Genomic DNA, 18188 nt, shown 5'->3' with positions numbered 1-18188 from the left:
GTGGACCACTCCAGGTCCGGCCAAGTGAGCATATGTTGATGGCCATCCAAAACGCACACCAAACGTCTGTGTGTGTGTGTGTGTGTGTGTGTGTGTGTGTGTGTGTGTGTGTGTGTCTCCAGAGTGCGGCCAACACGTTCCGGTAATTGAGGCGCAGTGTGGCAGTATCGCTTTACCATGGCCTAACCACAATATCCCGGGGCCGGGGCCTGTAACAACTCGGTGGCGTCGTCACCACGGAGACTCACGGGACCGCAAAACGGCTTAAGGATGGATGTCTAATTAGGCCGGCACGCCGATCCGGTGCAGCCAGATGCTCTTGAATTTGCATCATAATGTGCGGCTCGGACGCTGCCGGCCGAGATCGGCGGAAGCGTGAATGAAGGCGACGAGCGGCCTGCGTATTAACCCTGCGCTTCAATGGCCCAGAATTCAATTAGCCTTATTTACGGCTCTACGGAGGAGCCCGCCCCCGGTGGCCCGGCACGTGGTTCTGCGGTTGACGCAGGCTCCTTAAGTAAACGGTGCCACATCCAACGCTACGGCTGTGGTCGATAGATCAACAACGATAATTTGTTTCTAATATCCACCCGACGCCCTGTGCGGCTCAATTAAAGGCTAGACAACGATGCTCCTTGAAGGAATTCAAGGTCCAGAAGCACCAAACGCCAACTGCTTGGCGTTTCTGGATGCGACGGAGCACGGACAAAGGAGCGAGGAAAAAATCCTCCCAAAATTCCATCGCAACGTTACCCCGGACGACAGCCGGCCAGAGCCAGGCAACCAGCCAGGCAGCCAACCGCAAGCCAAGTTTACGGGAGCAATTTTTCAATCAAATCTCATTCGCCCCTGCTCCGCTTTCGCGACTGACTCAACGACGTGACCAAGCTAGAGGCGAGGTTGGCTTTGCTCAGATCTCAAAGTCAAACCCGAGCCACTCGCTACGGTGCGGTGCTGGGGACTTTGAGTTCGTATATTAATGATCATCCTTCCGGAAACTAATTAATCCTTTCCCGTTGGCCCGCGAGCAGACACTCTATCGATATGCACTTTTGTATATTTTTTGCCACTACCGTCGCACACCGAAAGTAGATAAGCGTTCCAGTTGCTTTGCACTCCCGGGAATCGAGAACACTTTATCTGCTCCCCTTGTAGGATTAGGTCACATTAATCACCGGCTACCAACCCCACGGACAGTAGGCTAGACAGTAGACACTTGGCTGCCCGGTTTAGAACTACTCGCGATCGCGACCGTGGACGAACTGAGCGTCTCGCGATCGGGCTAGGATTATAGGGCCCGAGATCTTCCAGGTAATCTTGCAATCATCCCCACCAGACGAGCACAACCACACACCGAGCGCATCTCGGAGATCTTCTACTCGCGCACGCATCCGATACGCGAAGCTCCGAGAGAGTAGTATCTCACCGTGTCATCGGCGCTTCATGCTGGACCAATGCCAAGCTGAGGTAATCGCCACCAGCGACCGAAACATTCCGTGTAATATTTGCCAACAACAGAACGAAAGCTTATCGCGCTGCTCCAACAGACGGCGGCCCAAGAATCTTCCACGGCTCGACTTCCACCGTCTTATCGGCATCGGCCGGTCAACGTTTTCATTGCCCTCGTACTGGCCGTGGTCTATTCCAGTCCCTGGTGCGTGGTAGAGGCACTAATGAGAGTGGCACAACGCCCGCAGCAGCCTCCCGTCGGCGACGGATGGGAAATAAATTATCCTCCTAATCCTTCCGTGTCCGCGCCTGCGGACCGATGTTTGGTCTGATACGGTGAAGAGCTGCGAAAGACAGAAAATACACAATCGGAACCGTGGCGGCGTAAATTGTGGCGCTGTAAGCTGGAAACATTGTGGGTTCCACCAAGTGAGCCACAAACAATGCCACCGTTGCTGACGAACTGCTGTAGCAGGTTCCGATTGGTTTCCCGCAAAAAAACGATCGAGGGATGATAGGGTTTACTAAATAGTTAGTTCTATTTTCAATCCTTGCTGGAAGCAACCAGTTACAACACAGGGTGTTGTGAAAATAGACCGGTATTCTCAGCTCATCCGGGCATAAACGTGAACCAGACTAGACAGCATCTTTCTTTATTGCGGTCCATAAACTAATAGTAATAAAACGAAATGACAGACAGATAGTAAATCGTTTATAATGTGGCGAATTAGTCAATTGTAAATGAGATTCTTTCATTTCAACAGTACCTAACATTGTCACTGGTGATCGCGACCTTGCACGAACTCTTGGCGAACGAACGTGCTATGTTTAAATATTTGTTTTACCGTCAGATTTCGGTTGATATTTATGCACCTTATCTACGCACCGCAGCTGTTTTCGCGTTTTGCCAAAATGTCGCGTGTTGGGCGTACCGTAAATTTGTTACAACATTATAAACTGTCTGTTTCGTACGCACGTTTGGTGTTTAAAATTAGTTTTATTGTCCACATTTTATAGCCGGCCTAGGTTACAGATTCGTTGTTTGTTAAACACGTGTCATCTTGATCGTGCGAATAAGATTCTCGTGGACACGTGCACCAGAAGGTGGAATTCTTCATATTCGGTAACTAGGAGGAATAATTAGTTGTTAATTGGTGGATATTTTGTTGCATCGATTCTTGCCTATGTTAAAGATCTGCTAGAACAGTGGCCAGCTTCACCAAATTGCAAAGAATATCATCTTGGGGATATTATATTAGGAGGTCCACCTTGATGGGAGACTTAAGCACATTCACGTCCTTGGATATGGGATAGTTCGCATACTAATTTCAGCAGGACTAGGAGAACCCCTGCTAGCGAACAGGAGTCAACGGAGGCATACTGGAACTTCTATACACGAGGAAACCCGGGACTCATAATAGACCCGTGATAGCGGACAACGTGTTTACTTCAAACCTCGATCGTAACACCTTGAAGACATGTTTTGTTCATGAAATGATCAGGATATCTTGAATAAAACATGATCGTGATCAGGATACTAACACAAGGCTCGGTGCCTTGTTGCGTGAAATTGTCGTTAGAACATCGAATACTGCCGAAAGATTCTTCGGCATTCCATGCTAGCCTGGCTACAAATTACAGAACATCTGCGGATTCGGAAAAAGGGTGTAAGATTCGTCGCCTGCAGTATTCGACTGCTGTGAAATTCTGCTTGCTTCTTGCTTGATTGTGCTTCGTTCAGAGACGAATAAGAGCTGCCTTAAGTGTATTTTAGATTTAGCCGGAGTCAACAACACCCGGCACTGGTTTTTATACCTAATTTGGAGTTCAAGGGTTCACCTCCTCATAGATTTGTTTGCAAAATGGCGTCGAAGTTTGGCGATGACTACTTGATTGTTCTTCGCGATGGAGTCTATGCGAAAAGTGGTTATAAGCCTACTTTCTGTTCTATTTCCTTAAAATCATCATCGTTTGCCTCGTTTCGGTAGTTTGTAGCGGGAAGCGAGGGTTAAAATCGTTAAGCAATTGACAAAACCACGTAAAAGATAACCTACCGATCCGTTCGCGTACCGAACCCCAAAGCTCCGGGTTCAAAATTCGTCCTACGTTCACAACCACTAGGCATGCCGCGGCCGTTGTGTCAAAAAAGCTTTCCCTCACCAACTGACAGTTCGGCCCAACTGTCAGAGTGCAAACGAAAACGAATATGGCAGAACGTGTGAAAAATTTGAGCAGTTCCAGTCAATTTCGTCAATATTAAACAAACTTCCCGTGCCGTGTTCGGATAGTGTGTACCGTGTTCGCATTCCGGGTGCGGGGAACTTTCCAACGGTTCGCAAAGGGTGGCCAAAATTATCGCGACGTCGACGACACGACGACGACGACAACAACTAGGTTGGTGAAGAAGAAGCAGCAGCAGCAGTGTTCGAGTGACGACGGACTTCACAGTACAGAACAGCGATCAATCGCTCCCCGAAAGTGGCCAACTCCTTTTCCACCAGCGTTCGACGGTGCTTGCGTTTTACGCTCCCCTGGGTAGTTCCGCGCAGGCCACCGGAGCACCGCGGTCTGAAAGTGCAAGAAGAAAGTTTGACATAATTTTTCTGCCCCAAAACGGCATCGCATGGTTCAATCGTAATTATCGACGCACGGCGAGTGTGAGAGTGAGCTCGCAGTCCCCCCGACCGTGTGGGTTGCCCCTAGCTCTGTGTGTGGGGAGACCCATTGCGTACGTGCGTGCGTGGTGCGGCCACTTGTGTGTGTGTGTGCGCGCTTGTAAGTGGAATGGGAAACGTCAGTGTGCCCATGACAGCGCCACGAGCCTGAGGCCTGAGGTGCAAGGGAAAGGATTATTGATCTTCTCACGGTTCGGTCTTCTTTTTGGCCGTCGTCGTCGTCGTCATCGGCAGCAGCGGCAGTGGATACAATGTTAATGACCAAGCCCCAACAGCAATGTGTGGCCTGGATGTGCGCATCGAAAGTCTCGAGCTGAGTTTTCGCCTCTTTTCCTTTACAGAATCACCGAAAAGGAAGTGCCACATTAGGATGCAGTAGGAGCAGCAGCAGAGTGCACAGCCTTGTGTCAGTGAGGCGCCACCAAACGCAACAACAACAACAACGGAGACGGCGACGACGACATTTGCCCATTTGGCAATGTGTTGTTGAAAGTGTGTTGAAGGCGACACACCAACACACACGGACGGGGAAGAAGTGTGTGTTCTTCTCCACCGAGAACGCGTCGTGGAGAATTCTATTTTTTGTGTGTGGAATGCAATCGCCCAGACGACGTGCCTGCGTGTGTGTGTGTGTTTGAAGTGAGACAGTGTGTCGCAGCACCCCCCACCCCGCACAGCATCGGCCTGCTTAGTGGAAGAGAAAACGGCAGCAGCATATTGTTTACACCGAATGTAACGAACGAAAGGCGTAGCCCACGGCACACTTCGCATCCACACACACACACACAAGGGCGCGCGCAGATCAACAGCAACCTTTGGTCGTCTGCTGTCAAAATAGCGATCCGATCGACAAAACACAAGTCCGCGGTGTCAGTGTAGCTGTGTGTGTGCGTGTGTGCTGTGTCCGCGAAGTCGCGCGAGTGTTTTTGATTTGTTTTTGCGTTCTTTTTGCGTTGCCATTCCGGGTTTGGACCACGCCGCAGAAGGGCGGTCCATTTTCCGTGGCGGCGCCAACTGTGTGAAGTGAGTGGCGAGTGTAGAAAGTAGAAACAAACAACAAAAGTCTGTTCTTGGGGGACGGGCGTAACGGAGGATTTGAATTCCGAGTTCCGGTACTGGCTCCCGAAAGGCATTTGGGGGTTTCTGCGGTTGCGGTCGTCAAGATTATTATGGCCGACAATATCACCAGCATCGGCACCAGCAGCGGCAGCAACACAACGACAACAACCGTACCGGTGACCGTACAGCAAAAGGGTTCGATCGGTGGCGGCGCCCCGGGTGGTGGTGCAGGAGGGATGCACCATTATCACCATCACCACCACCACCCGCACCATCATCACCACAATCACCACAAGTCACTGGAGATGGGTGGCCAGAGGGGCGGAAGCAAACATCACACGAACGTAATTCACCGGACTACGAGTGAAAGTTTACGCCTCGGTGGAGGTGGTGGTGGCGGCGGGGGCGGCGGCGTGGGTAGCTCCGGCAGTAGTGGCACCGGGAACGGGGATTCCCTAATGAATAGTGTTAGCGGTGGCGGCGGCGGGGTCAGCGGTATGATGGGTGGCGGCGGCGCCAGTGGTAATGGGACGACGAGCCTCGGAGGGGGCGAAAACTCCGTCAGCAGCAGTTCCTCGGTGAACAGTATTGGCCGGAAGGGCGGAAGCTCCAACGCGACGGGTGGCGGTGGTGGTGCTAGTGGACAGGGTGCTCCGGGGACCGGTGGCAAGACGTCCTCGTTTATGATCACCTCGGTGACGGTCGGTGCTAGCCGGAACAGCGCGGACAATGGGGACGATTCGGCGGACGATCTGGACGAGTCGCACACCGACGACAACAGCCGGATAACGGACTTTGAGAACGAAACGCCCAGCTTTTCGGAGGACACGTTCAGCAAGGAGGACGTCTTCTTCGGCACCAACGCGATCGGCAGCGTGCCGGTCATTCCGACCAGCTCGCAGTACGGGCTGGCGATCGTGAACCCCAACGATCGGGCCCACGGCGGTGAGGTGTTGGCCGATGCCATGCACGTCAGCGTCACCGAGGGGGGCCTCAACATAATGGGCCACGGCAAGGGTGACATCGGTGACGGCAAGGAGCTGCACCATCGGAACGAGCGGTTTAAGGTGGTGAAGATCGAGAGCACGGAACCGTTCAAGCGGGGTCGCTGGGTTTGCATGGACTATCTCGATCACACGACGCTCCAGCAGCCGGCGAAGGAAAGCGGTGGCGGTCCGAGTAGTCAGGGTGAGGGTGGCGAGGCGGGCGGACCGAATGCAACGCAGGACAGTGGTGTCGCCCTGACGGCCGATAATCCCGCCGCCGGGTACGGCAGCACGACGGCCGATTCTTCACTCGAGAATCCCAACCCGGCGGCGGAGTATCATGCGGCAACGGCTCCGGCACCGGCCGCCGGAAGTGTGGCCACCACGAACTCCTCCACTGTCAACGCAGCCCTGCTCGGGATGCTGAACAACGAATCTCCCGGTCAGAGCCTCAATCTTCCGCTCGGTGGCGGCAACGGCCAACAGATGGCGCCACCCCAACCTAGTCACGGGCAGCCACCGGGCACCGCCGCCGCCGCAACCTCTAACACTACTACTTCTGGTCAGCAGCAGCCGGCGGGTGCCGGCGGCATACCGCACAGTTTACCTCAGTCGCAGCTTCAGAACGCACTCGCCGGACAGGCCGTGGGCCCCGGGCAACAGTCTCAGGCTCCGCCGGCCGCGGCACAGTACCCGCAGCAAGGGCCACCGCAAGGACAATCCCAATACTATCCCCACACGATGACGAACCTGGCCGATCTGAACTTGCAGCAGTCGGCTCAGGCACCGCACCAGCACCACCAGCACGGTGCCACGCTTCCCAGCAACATGCAGATGCACCCGGCGGCGGCCGCTCCTCCACAGCAGTCCGCCATTAGTGCGATCTCTTCCAGCAACATTCTTCCAGCGTCGATCCCCACATCACAGGAGATGAACATCATCATCGGTGGCAACGCCACCATCCAGTCGAGCTTCCCCTCGCCCCACCAGCAGCAGGCGTTCAAGCAGCAGCAGGCCCAGGCGGCCGCCTCCCAAACGAACTCGCCGGTGGTCGTGGTGCCATCGTCGCTTATTGACTGTGTGCCCCAAGACGCCACCATTCTCTCTCCATCGGCCACCACTAATCCCCCGTCGGTAGTAGCGGCCGCCGCGGCCATCGCCCCCGATACAGCCGGTTCTGTATCGGTCGTTGAGCCACCGTCGGCCACCTCGTCACCGGTGACGAACGCTTCCTCGCAGATTATTCCACAATCGGCCGCAGCACCACCGTCGGTGCTCGATCCTTCGGTCGCCGCCTCGTCCTCCGTCAGTCCGGCGGCCACCAGTTCGTCGGCAGCGGCGGCCCCGGCAAACGGCACAACGGCGGTGGCAGCAGCAGCAGCAGCAGTGGTCGGTTCGCCCTCAACCGCGGTTGCCGGTGGCAGCGGCGGTGGCGGTGTGAGCACGAGTTCCTCGTCCACCGGGGTCGGTGCCGATGCGGCTGCTGCTGCCGGTGATCCGGAATCGAAGCTCCTGTCGGCGGTGGCCGGTGTGACGGCGGGTGCCAGCAGCACCAGTAGCAGCGGCGAGGACACCGACAAGGCGGCCACCGAGGATGGCGAAAGGTATGTGTCCCTCGACTCTGTCCCTCGTCTGTCCCGGAATGTCTCCCGCCCCCCTACATTCGATTCGCTCTTTTGATCGCTTTGTTTTTCGCTTCAAACCTTTGTCTCGGTCTCTCTCTCTCTCTATCGCTCTCTCTCTGTCTGTGTCTGTTTCGGTTGGGAATGCCGGGTGGAAGCGAAAGCTGTTGCCTGTTGCTTGCAGTTTGTTTTGAGTACTTTTAAGATCATTTATTATTTAAGAGCCGGCGCACGCGAAAGAGATAGAGAGAGAGAGAGTGAGCCAGCGTATGGGACGATCAATACCGCTGACCGCTGACATGTTCTTCATTCTAAATTCATTGTAAATACGCCCCGTCCACGACTTAGAACCATGAAATGCTCTGCAACGAATGAGTCGCAACTACTGAAACAAGCTTGCCTCAGGTTTGATGTAATGGTTTGTCCTAAAAACTAGATCCCCAGCGTTAACCCACCCCCTACGTTTAATGTTTACCGTAAAGGGTAGTTTAGCAATCTCTAACACACAACGCAACACGCCCCAGCGCCAGCGGAACCGGTAAATGTCTGCGACCCAAAAGGTTAAATGGTTCCGTTCCTAACACATCCCCACTGAGGAACGATGGGGGTGCCCGTCGTTCCATGGTAAACGGTAATTAAGGTTTTCGGCTGCAAATTGAATTTTATCACGACAAACTCGGCGACGGCTTGTTGTTCGTCTCCCTTCGTTCCGCGCCCCGCGACCGCAATTAAAACGCAAAACCCACACAGACAAATGGCTGCGTTTCGACATATTTCGAGAAGGATATTGCAAAATTCCATAACGTTTATTTATTGCACTTTTAGCAGCGCCCCTGAAGCGTTCTCTTCCGGTGACTCGGCGGAGCGAAAGCGCTGCCACCCGGTCGGTGAAGGTCAGGGACGCACCCCGCTCCGGATGTGCAAAAGCTGCACATGTCAAGGTTCACCAGTCGCGGCCGACGAAGACGGGTGTAATATTCGACCAAAGTTAAACACCAAAACAATTACCTGGGGCTTGGGAGTTGCAATCCTCGACTCCGTGTATCGATCCGCGGCCCACTCCGCTCGGCGAGGGTCGTGCCCTCGTGTGGCGGTCGTTCCGTTTCCGAAGCACCCCGGTACGCCGCGGTCGATATGTGCCGCGGTCCGCGGTCGGTGTGTCCTTTAAAGAGTCTTTGCAGAGAGACCCACCCGAAACTGGGAACCTCACGCACGCACCGAACCCGGACCGGCAGAAAGTTTCTCGCGGAACTTGGGAACTTGTTGAATCGATACTGGCAGCAGCATCGGAACCAGTTAACCGGTTAATCACGCTTCTTATGACGCACTCCTGACCTTCGTTTCATTCATATCAGGCCCTTCAAATATGGAGCCGTGTTTATGCTTTGCGGGGAGGGCTCTTTTGGGCGAAACTCTCCCCCCCGTAGTACGATCGCTGGCCACCCGGGTCGAATTCACTCGAATTGAATGAAAGTTGTATCGGTGAGGTTGATTTTATGAGTATTGTTTACTTTGTAGTTCGTTTTATGTGGTTTCGTTAGGGCTTTGGTCTGGAGATGGTGGCGGAACTTCGTTAGTTTGTTCTTCTTACGGATGCTTCGTGCTAACGAATTTCAATGTAGTCTCATCATGTTGAATATGGATCGTTTTAAATGCCCCTAGAATTCTCAGTTATTTTTACCGGACTTGGCTACTTAATCATAAAAAGAAATAATAACAATTACCTTGAATCGAATCTAGCACTTAAACCTGAGAGAAGGATCTATCAGAATAACTCATACTACAGGGTGGTTCATATAAGATTTGTTTTTTTCATTTGGCTATAAAAAGAAAACAGCTTTATATTTTTCAATGCTTGAACTTTTATTTGCAAGGTTTATTTAAGGCATTTATTTGTGAAACATAATTTCTGTCAAATGTCCACCACGGCTGGCTTCGCAGTAGCCCATTCGATCGAGCCCGATTTTTAAGCACATTTTCGATTGATGGTGCTTCTATCTCGTTAATAGCAATTACAATTTGGGTCTTGAGGTCGTCAACGGATGTTGGATTGTTCGTGTAACATTTGCCTTTGACCGCTCCCCCAAAAAACTAGTCTAAATGGTGTCAAATCACAGCTTCATGGAGGCCAATCCACAACACCATTTCTGCTGGTTATTCGATGTCCGAAGATGCTGTCGATCGATCGATCGTGGCTGTCGCTGTATGGCTCGTAGCGCCCTCCTGTGGAAACCAAATGTCGGCTAAGTTCTCAGCTGCACCAAACAGTCACTCGTTTTGGGTGTTTTGGCTTCTCTTGCACGACGTATGGGTTTTCTGACCCCAAAAATGACAATTCTGCTTATTAGCATAGCCACTGAGGTGGAAATAAGCCTTAATGAAATGAGCTTTTCAAATATCGTACCATTTGAGTTGCAGACCTACCACTTTGGAATTAAGTTTTTCATATTTTCAAGAAAAATTTTTTGCATAAATTTGGTGAACCAACCTTTCAAATAATTGTTTAAGCATCGAAAAATTATTAACCTATTTTAATGAGACCTTTAACTAAATGCAAAAAGGATTCCTGAATGGGCCACCCTGTAGTTCCATTAAAGCTCTTGCGTGCTCCCAGAAAACATTCTTTATCCGCCTCCAAGAAAGCACTTCATCATCACCGAAATGGCCCCTAAAATTTGGCCAATCCGCCTTCTTCGGTCAGGTGCGAAATCGGAGTTCTCTTGCGCACGTTTCCCGACCGTGCGTGTAACCGCAAACCGCGCCCGGTGATCGCGAACAAAAGCCCCCTTTTCACGCCGGCCGATTAATGCGCATCGACGGTGCACTGTACACGGATTCGTTCTACTTCCCCGAGCATGACGAATGGCGCGCCGCACTGTATCCTTTTCCTGCCTGCCGGAAGTTAGCCACAGATCAGTGCGTCCCTCCGGCGTACCCACGTTCACGAGCATTCGCAGACAAGTCCGATCGTGTAAGGATCGATCGCGCACCGATCACCTTTGTGGACTGATAAGCGCAGTGTGTATGTGTCGGTTATGAGAGACGAGCGAGAAGCTGGTAAATATTTCCTTTTCTTCTGTTTCCGCATTTCGGGTCGTTCGGGTTTTGCTAACTCTAATGCACCTTCAAATAACACCGCATCCTGTGCCAATCCCTAGACCCCAGGTAGCGGTGGCCCAAGATGAAGGTTATTGCAACCCCCGGGTAAGATTAGACGTGGACGTGTGCGGTCTTGAACGCACGTGCGCCCGTGTGTGTGTGGTTCTTTTGTTTGGTTTGTGAGTAAACAAACCCGACCGGCGGCGGCGATCTTCTTCCGATCCTCTATGCCTTCACACTCTCTTACACTCGGTGCACACCGGCCTATGTGTGTGTCCGTGGGTCTGACGCACGCACGTCGGTCAGTCTGCTGCAGAACAGCGGTATCAGTCGCAGAAGAACACACGGGCTCTTGAACAAGATCAGTTTGCGTTCTGAAGCTGTGCAGTGTGCATCATCTGAGTGTTGTGAGCGCTGCTCGTAAAAGAAAGTGAAACCAAGTGCCGCGATAGAGTTTATCGAGTACAGGACACCCAGAAAAATCAGCCGCACCATGTTCGGAAGCAACCTAACCATCGGACCGTCGTACTATCGGAGCTCCAACTTTTACATTTGGCGCAGAAACTCCATGATACCACGCTGGTGAGTAGTGGCACTACTTGGTACGATCGATCGATCGTGGGGAAGAGGAAAATAGATTCGCACAGCAAAGCGGCGCCACCACCTCCTTACCTTGCGGGTATGAAATATGGCCACACGGTTGGGTGGGGAGCGATTCGCTGTCTGCAGTAAATTTGGCAGACACATAACCCCGTCGTCGTGGATAACACTCCGGATAGCCGGGGGGCCGGATTCCGGTGTTCTACTTGTGTGACTTGTGGCCTCGAAATTTTATTATTAGACACACTAACGGACACAACACGTGCACACACACCCTGTGCGCGGAGACTGGACAATGGTCGCACCACCCCGGTTGGGGTCCGCAAACCGTTCCAAAAAAAAAAAATAGACCTGAAAATGTAGCACAAGTAAGGATGGAAAGCCGAAGAAGGATTGTTTGTGTTGTGCAGTACGGGGAGGAGGATAAATGCAACGGCGGAAGCCGGCCACCGGCCGCGCACGTTAAGGTTCCTGTTTACATTTCCACGTACTGCAGCTAGCTGCGAAAACAAAACAAAAGCAAACCACAAGACCACGAATAATCGATCGGCGGCACCGCGGAAGGTAGTGTTTCTCGGAGATCTTTCGTCAAAAAGGAGAAAAACGACGGACGAATTCCATTGGAGCGCCATTTTCGGTGGCCCCGTTTCGGTCTAGCGAAGGGCTCAACCTTCGCGTGTGAAGTTTGCTCTAGCGACACCCAGAGGTCGCTAGTGTCGTGTGGGGGAAAAGGTTCGTGATACGCGGACGGTGTTGACAAAGAACAGTTCTCTTATCAAAAGGGGGCCCCGGACGAGATTGCAAGATCTCTCCCTCTCTCTCTCTCTCGCGGTCACACATTCCGAGGTTGCTTGCTGTCCGCGCGTCCTTAGGGCCGTGATGAAATACGTGTGAACCGGCTCAGTTTCCTCTAAATGGGCACTACTGGCTCATTAATACCGTTGGGTGAATTGAATCATCGTGAGAGGGGGTTGCGTTTAGTGCAGCGGTACACGCGCCGTGCCGTGCCGCCACAGGGTGCGTCCGCCACCTCACCAGCCGGGTGCTAATGTTTGCTTTATGCGCAATTCTGGTACACCCTTTTAGCATGTCGGACGTGATTTGAATAAGTGTGTAACAAGAAACAGGATAATATCTCCAAATGATTCCTTTTTTCTGGTCGGGCCCACCACCACGTCCACCGACACGCAGGGCATTAGGGAATTAATGGAAGATGGGTGACATCAGTTAGGTCAGCACCTTTTTTTGCGTGCCAATACTCCACGGAAAGCTTTTTTTTTACTTCCATTAGGATGAGTAATTGGAGCAAAAACGCATTCCTCTTCTAGGATGACTCTTCTGAGAACATTCTTGATTTTTTTTCGAACCGATCAGCACGAAGTGTGCAAAAATAGATATTCTTGGTACGCTTTTTGGCAATTTTTTGTGAAAATAGTCGGAAATTCATTCACCATTCGATAGTTTGGTTGAGGCGCATCGATCGTGTGGCCTCTTTATTTTGAAATTGAACTAAATGGAGCAAAAAATGAATGCTGGAAAGTAAATTTCGAAAACAAATTATGGAATGTTTTTGAAAACAAAACATTGCTTTAGAAAGAACCTTGGGAAAGTGTAAACATGTATTGACCGACCGATCGGGATTCATCCGCTCTGTTGATCGCCTTGGCAGACGTTCACATAATAACAATAGAAAGGTAGAAAGGAAAGGCCTATCTATCGCCTGGGTCGGCTCCGGCGAACCGCTGCACTTCACCACTTCGTTCGATAGTTGCACTTGCAGTCCGCACCACGGAAGGGCCCGGGGAAGGGCACACACCGACGCGACTGCACACACCGAAACCTGGTGCGAATGATACGTTATCTGACCAACCGACCGACCAGCGCCGTCAAGTTGAAATAGATAGTGCCGTCCGTGGTTCGGCTTGGCTTCGTCACCCTGTGGCGCGCGCACTGAGTGGAACCACCAACCCACCAACCGGCCACCGTCGGTTCTAGCGGTCAGTTTTGTTTATATTTTGCCCTCCGCGCAGCAATAGTGCACACACTAGCGACGGAGGCGGCGGCCGGGTGTGAGATAGTAGTATGCATTATTGTTGATCTCCGACACGCTGATCGACGGCGGGGTCTGGTTTATAGTGGCCCCCCGAAGGCGTCGCAGAGTGCAAGCGTCGTGTGCGCAGCGCAGTAGCCCGGGTGCAACACCGTATGGTTTTGATTCAAACAAAATCCAAATTCCACCGTTCCGATCGTGTCCTCGCGTCCCAAGGCGAATTCCACGGTGTCCCGGTGCTACTTCCCGGTGGTGCTTGCCTAGCACTTTAGGCATGGTCCTTCGTGTTCCACTCCACAAAGTGCTGTGAAGATCTAACGTTTTTCGTGCCAGGTGCAAAACAGAGTCCGCGTTCCGTGCCGCGTTCCCCAATCGATTGGAGAACGTGTTTTTCGCGCGCGCGCGCGCTCACTTCTTTCCGTTACCGTTGATAACACGTGCTTTACCGTGCTGTGGGTGTGCGTGTGTTTTTTGAGCCAGTAGAAGCACTGGCTGGTGATCTTGGGACAGCCCTAGATGGGTCGATCATATTACCGGACTAGGTAGCGCCGTGCATAAAATTAAAACAAACAACAAACTTTGCCGCCCCTCTGCTGGAGAAGCCTCTTGGGTGGCACTCGATGCCACTGCATGACTTTGGGCGGCTCGGTGCTTGTCGTTCTTCGTACTGACAGATCGCCCCCAGCGAAACCACAATGTCGAACCCTCCGGCACGCCGGATAACTATCGGTGGCGTCCCGTCCAAAATCATCAGCATCCCGAGGCGCATTTCGCTCAGGTAAGGTGTTCGTGTGTGTGTGTGTGTAAGGTCGGACTTTCGGTCTTAAGACAGTTAATCCCTCCCCTCGGGAGAGCATTACTCATGGAGGCGCCCGGTGTCGCAGCGCCACATGACACATCGGACCTAAATTTGGGCCATCCTTCACCCAGATGCCGATCATCTGCGTCACGGTTGCAGAAATTAGATGCTGATCACAAACTGATCCTCATAAAGTACTCGGAAAATCCCAGAAAATTCCCGTCTGGTGGGGCGTACGAATTTGATAAAAAGCAGTAAACAAATACAGTGCATTTCCTACAGTGTGGGGCTGTCCCGGTCGCGTTGTCATAACCTTCAGCCGTGACGAGTTCCACTAATTCTTTTCGCCGCCGAGCAAATACTTATTTTTCGAGCAGATTTCAAATTGACAACACAACTAATAAGTGGCCAAACGATGCTCCTAAGGATCAAGTGGCCTGTCGCTGGCAAGTAGAGTGTGTCGTGTATCGATGATCCCACCGGAGAGATACCCACACGCACACACAGACAGTGGGGTACTTACGAGCTTTCGACACACGGTACTTGAGAGCAAAATAGGAAGCGATTAAGTGATCACCACAAATATTCTGTGGAGTTCGCGTTTCTCATCTAACTCGAAGTGATCCGGCTCGGTGGTACTCTTGGATCAACCCAACGACCCGTCATCCCCGGATTCGTCTCGGAAGGCTCAATTTAATTCAATCATCAACCGCTTTTTTCCCCGTTCTGACCACGGTGACGATCCACGGCAACAATGGAAGCCGAGTGCGCGCCGCGCTCGGTGTGTTTATTAGACCTTTACAGTCAATCCTCTAATTTGCTCACCACGCGGTTGTCACATCGCGGCCCACGATCCTCAACCATAGTCCGGGGTCCGGGGGGCGTACGGGGAGTAAGATCGGTGCGCACCGTGGAGGGTGGCCTGGGGTGTGGAACACGCGGCGTGTGTGACGTTCGCGTCCTCCGACCTAACTACCGTACCGAAGATGATAACGAGTCGGCTAAAAATAGTGTGTCCCGCTCTATAATCCACCGTGCTGCGTGTGTGTGTGTGTCCATCGTGTTGCTTATTGCACTAACAAGCTAAATGCTTTTCCCACCCTGTCAAAGAGAGAGAGAACGGGTGAGATGTTACGTCGGTCTGTCTCTCTTGCCAATGTAATCTCTTACTTCCTTTGGGATCTCTCTATAAGCGGTGCGCTCTCGGTGATCGTCATCATCATCAACGTGACCGTTCTTAGTGGCACCGAAGGAAACCGAGTAATCGGTCCACCAATGATCGACTACTTAGAGTGCGTGTGTGTTGGTGTGCATCATCATCATCATCACCGTCAGTTTTCGAGGATGATCTTCTGCTGACGCACGCTTTGTGTGTCGCCTATGCACGGTGTGTCAAATAAGTAAACAGATCACGGTTTTAGTGGAGCAACCTCAGAAACTGATCCTTTAACGGCACGTCCCAAGAACCAACGAATCTAGTACGTAAAAGGCAAATTGCGTCCGAATGTGTCAATCGTATGTCAAATCGTTCATCGATCAAATCGCATTCATCGACAGCCACCGCAGTTCATCATCCGATGGCACATTTGTTGATATTTGCGAGGTTGAAGAAGTTTACGCGATTGGCTAGTATTACTTACTTGTTAATTAATGGTAATAGTAATTCAAAATATGGTTTTATTTGGCGATCTCTTTTAACGATCAATAAGACGCTGATCCATCGCTTTAGGGAGCGATTCATTTCCTCCATTACTTTGTTTGAATTGTGCGTTTCCGGTCCGATCTTATGTTAAGGTCAAGGAGTTAATTCTTGCGGTTTTTATTGGACATTTGTGACCTAACTACAACCACAAAACGTATGACTACCTTATTCAAAGCATTGGCCGTAGTTAGCTACTACTTTCTCCCTTCTTTTAGGTAGTTCCTCGATTCCGTGTCGATAGAATTCCGCGTCTTTAGAGGCGATCCAATCAGAGACCCTTTTATCAATACTTTCATAATAAGTTAACAAAATCGTTACTCATGTAACGGAACAAATACTATTCCGAAAGAGCAACGTCTGGTGAATACAGCGGGGAGGGTTAACAGTTCCTATCCGACATTTTCGGGATAGGTTTTGATCGGTTTTGCGATGTGGGGTCGAGCGATGTCATGTTGAAAAATCAGCTTATCATGACTTTTATCCCATTCTCGTTGTTTTATGGCCAAAGCTTTGCTTCAAATGCATTAATTGTTGTTTATGGGATTGTCCTTCAATAATTCCATTAGGTTCCGAAAGCTCAAAGTACACCACACCTTTCACATCCCACCATATGCACAGTATAACCGTTGCGCAATGAATATTTCGCTTTGATTGCGATGGACTTGGTTCACCAAGCTGTATCCAGACCTTTTTGGGTTTAGAATTCTTGTAATAACTCCCCTTTTCATCACCAGTGACGATTCGGTACAAGAACCTCGTAGACTAAGAGATGCCTTTGAATCAAATTAACCGCCTTCATTTGTTCACCTAACATTGACCGAACCTTAAGTGGCGATGGTAGTCGACTAACTAAAATCGCTGTTCTTTCCGATGAGGAGCCCCCGCTTGAGATACTTACTCATTCGCCACACCGTGGGACGGAGGCACTCCTACACACACACGCCCGATTCGGCGGCCGATTGACGGCCAGCTGTGTGCGTGCGTGGTTAACTGTTTTTCGACGGCGCATGGCGCAGTACTTGAAATGTGCGGATCCGTCTCCACGCTGACGCGCCACCCGTCACCGACCATGCGCCGCGCACCGGCGAGGGAAGGTGGGTGCCCGTGGTGCTGCGCCCACGGAACGGACAAATGCGCACTCCCCGCGCGGCAGCAACAGTTCGCCGCCGTTTTGCAAACGGATGAGGCTTCCCCTGTAACAGGTGGTTGTTGTTGTTGTCGCGGTGCTTGTGGTTTTTTTGTGTCTCGATCGCGGTTTGTTTGTTTGGTCGGTTCCACTTCACTACGAACATCGAAGGACAATCCCAGCCGTGGGGCGTGCGCGCGCAAAAGAGGGAGAGGAAAGCCCCCAAAGGCTGTCGGGCACTTGCTCGTCGTCGTGCGTGGTGGAGCTTCCCCCGATCTGGACAAGATCGTTTGTTGACAATCTCGGTGTCAGGCGTGTGTGTGTGTCAGGCGTGTAGTGGGTTTCGGTGTCACTGGGGAGTGCCGGAACTGTGAGAATCCTTCTGTTGTTGTTCGCGCGTGCCATTGTGGTCAGCAGCTCTCTCGTTCCCCCGTAAACTTGGGTGGCGAGTAGTGTGTTTGCCAATATTTGGTTCCGACGATGATGTTACGATGATTTACGTTTTTACGTAACGGGGGACACTAAACGGCGCGTGCCTGCCTGTCGTCGCGGTGCTCGTGGTGCGCTATGATCGTTATCGGCCATCGGCAGGAGAGCGAATATGGCGCACGTTTGGAGCAAAACTAACCGCGGCGGAACCAACCAGAAGGGACAATCACCACCAGCACCACCACCGACCGCAGGCGAGAAGCCAAGCTTAACATTCGGGTAGGTCCCCGTTGCATTCCTTTCCGAGGCGCGAGCCATTCATGTGACCGCCGCCGACGAGATGGGTAGTACTGTTTAAGAATCCTGCACGCGGGGTGTTGTTACGTTCCCAGTTCTCTCCTTGTTTTTTGTCAGCGAATGCCCGCGCCATCTGGCACCGAACCGCTTTTTGGCAACGTTTTTCTTATTATATATCTGCTTGCGCTTTTTGTTGGCATCGTGCACCACCATCACACAAAACATCTATCGTTCTTCATTTGCCGCCGAATGTCTCGGTCCCGAGCGAGTAGCACAGTTTGGTGCGCTCCGAACT

The 18188-nt window shown here is 51.8% G+C and overlaps 1 protein-coding gene across 1 annotated transcript in view; it reads left to right on the top strand.

Moving 5' to 3' along the window:
- Window positions 1–5293: 5293 nt before the first annotated feature.
- LOC128271047 (protein bunched, class 2/F/G isoform) overlaps window positions 5294–18188 on the top strand; it is a 38646-nt gene continuing 25751 nt past the window's right edge. The window contains exons 1-3 of the mRNA XM_053008479.1: window positions 5294–7773; window positions 10008–10029; window positions 14215–14318. Of these exons, the coding sequence (XP_052864439.1) occupies window positions 5294–7773; window positions 10008–10029; window positions 14215–14318 (2606 nt within the window). The remainder of the gene's footprint in view (window positions 7774–10007; window positions 10030–14214; window positions 14319–18188) is intronic.

The sequence above is a fragment of the Anopheles cruzii genome, chromosome 3, assembly GCF_943734635.1.
Source record: "Anopheles cruzii chromosome 3, idAnoCruzAS_RS32_06, whole genome shotgun sequence".
Taxonomy (NCBI): domain Eukaryota; kingdom Metazoa; phylum Arthropoda; class Insecta; order Diptera; family Culicidae; genus Anopheles; species Anopheles cruzii.
This window is presented reverse-complemented; position numbering and strand designations above follow the sequence as displayed.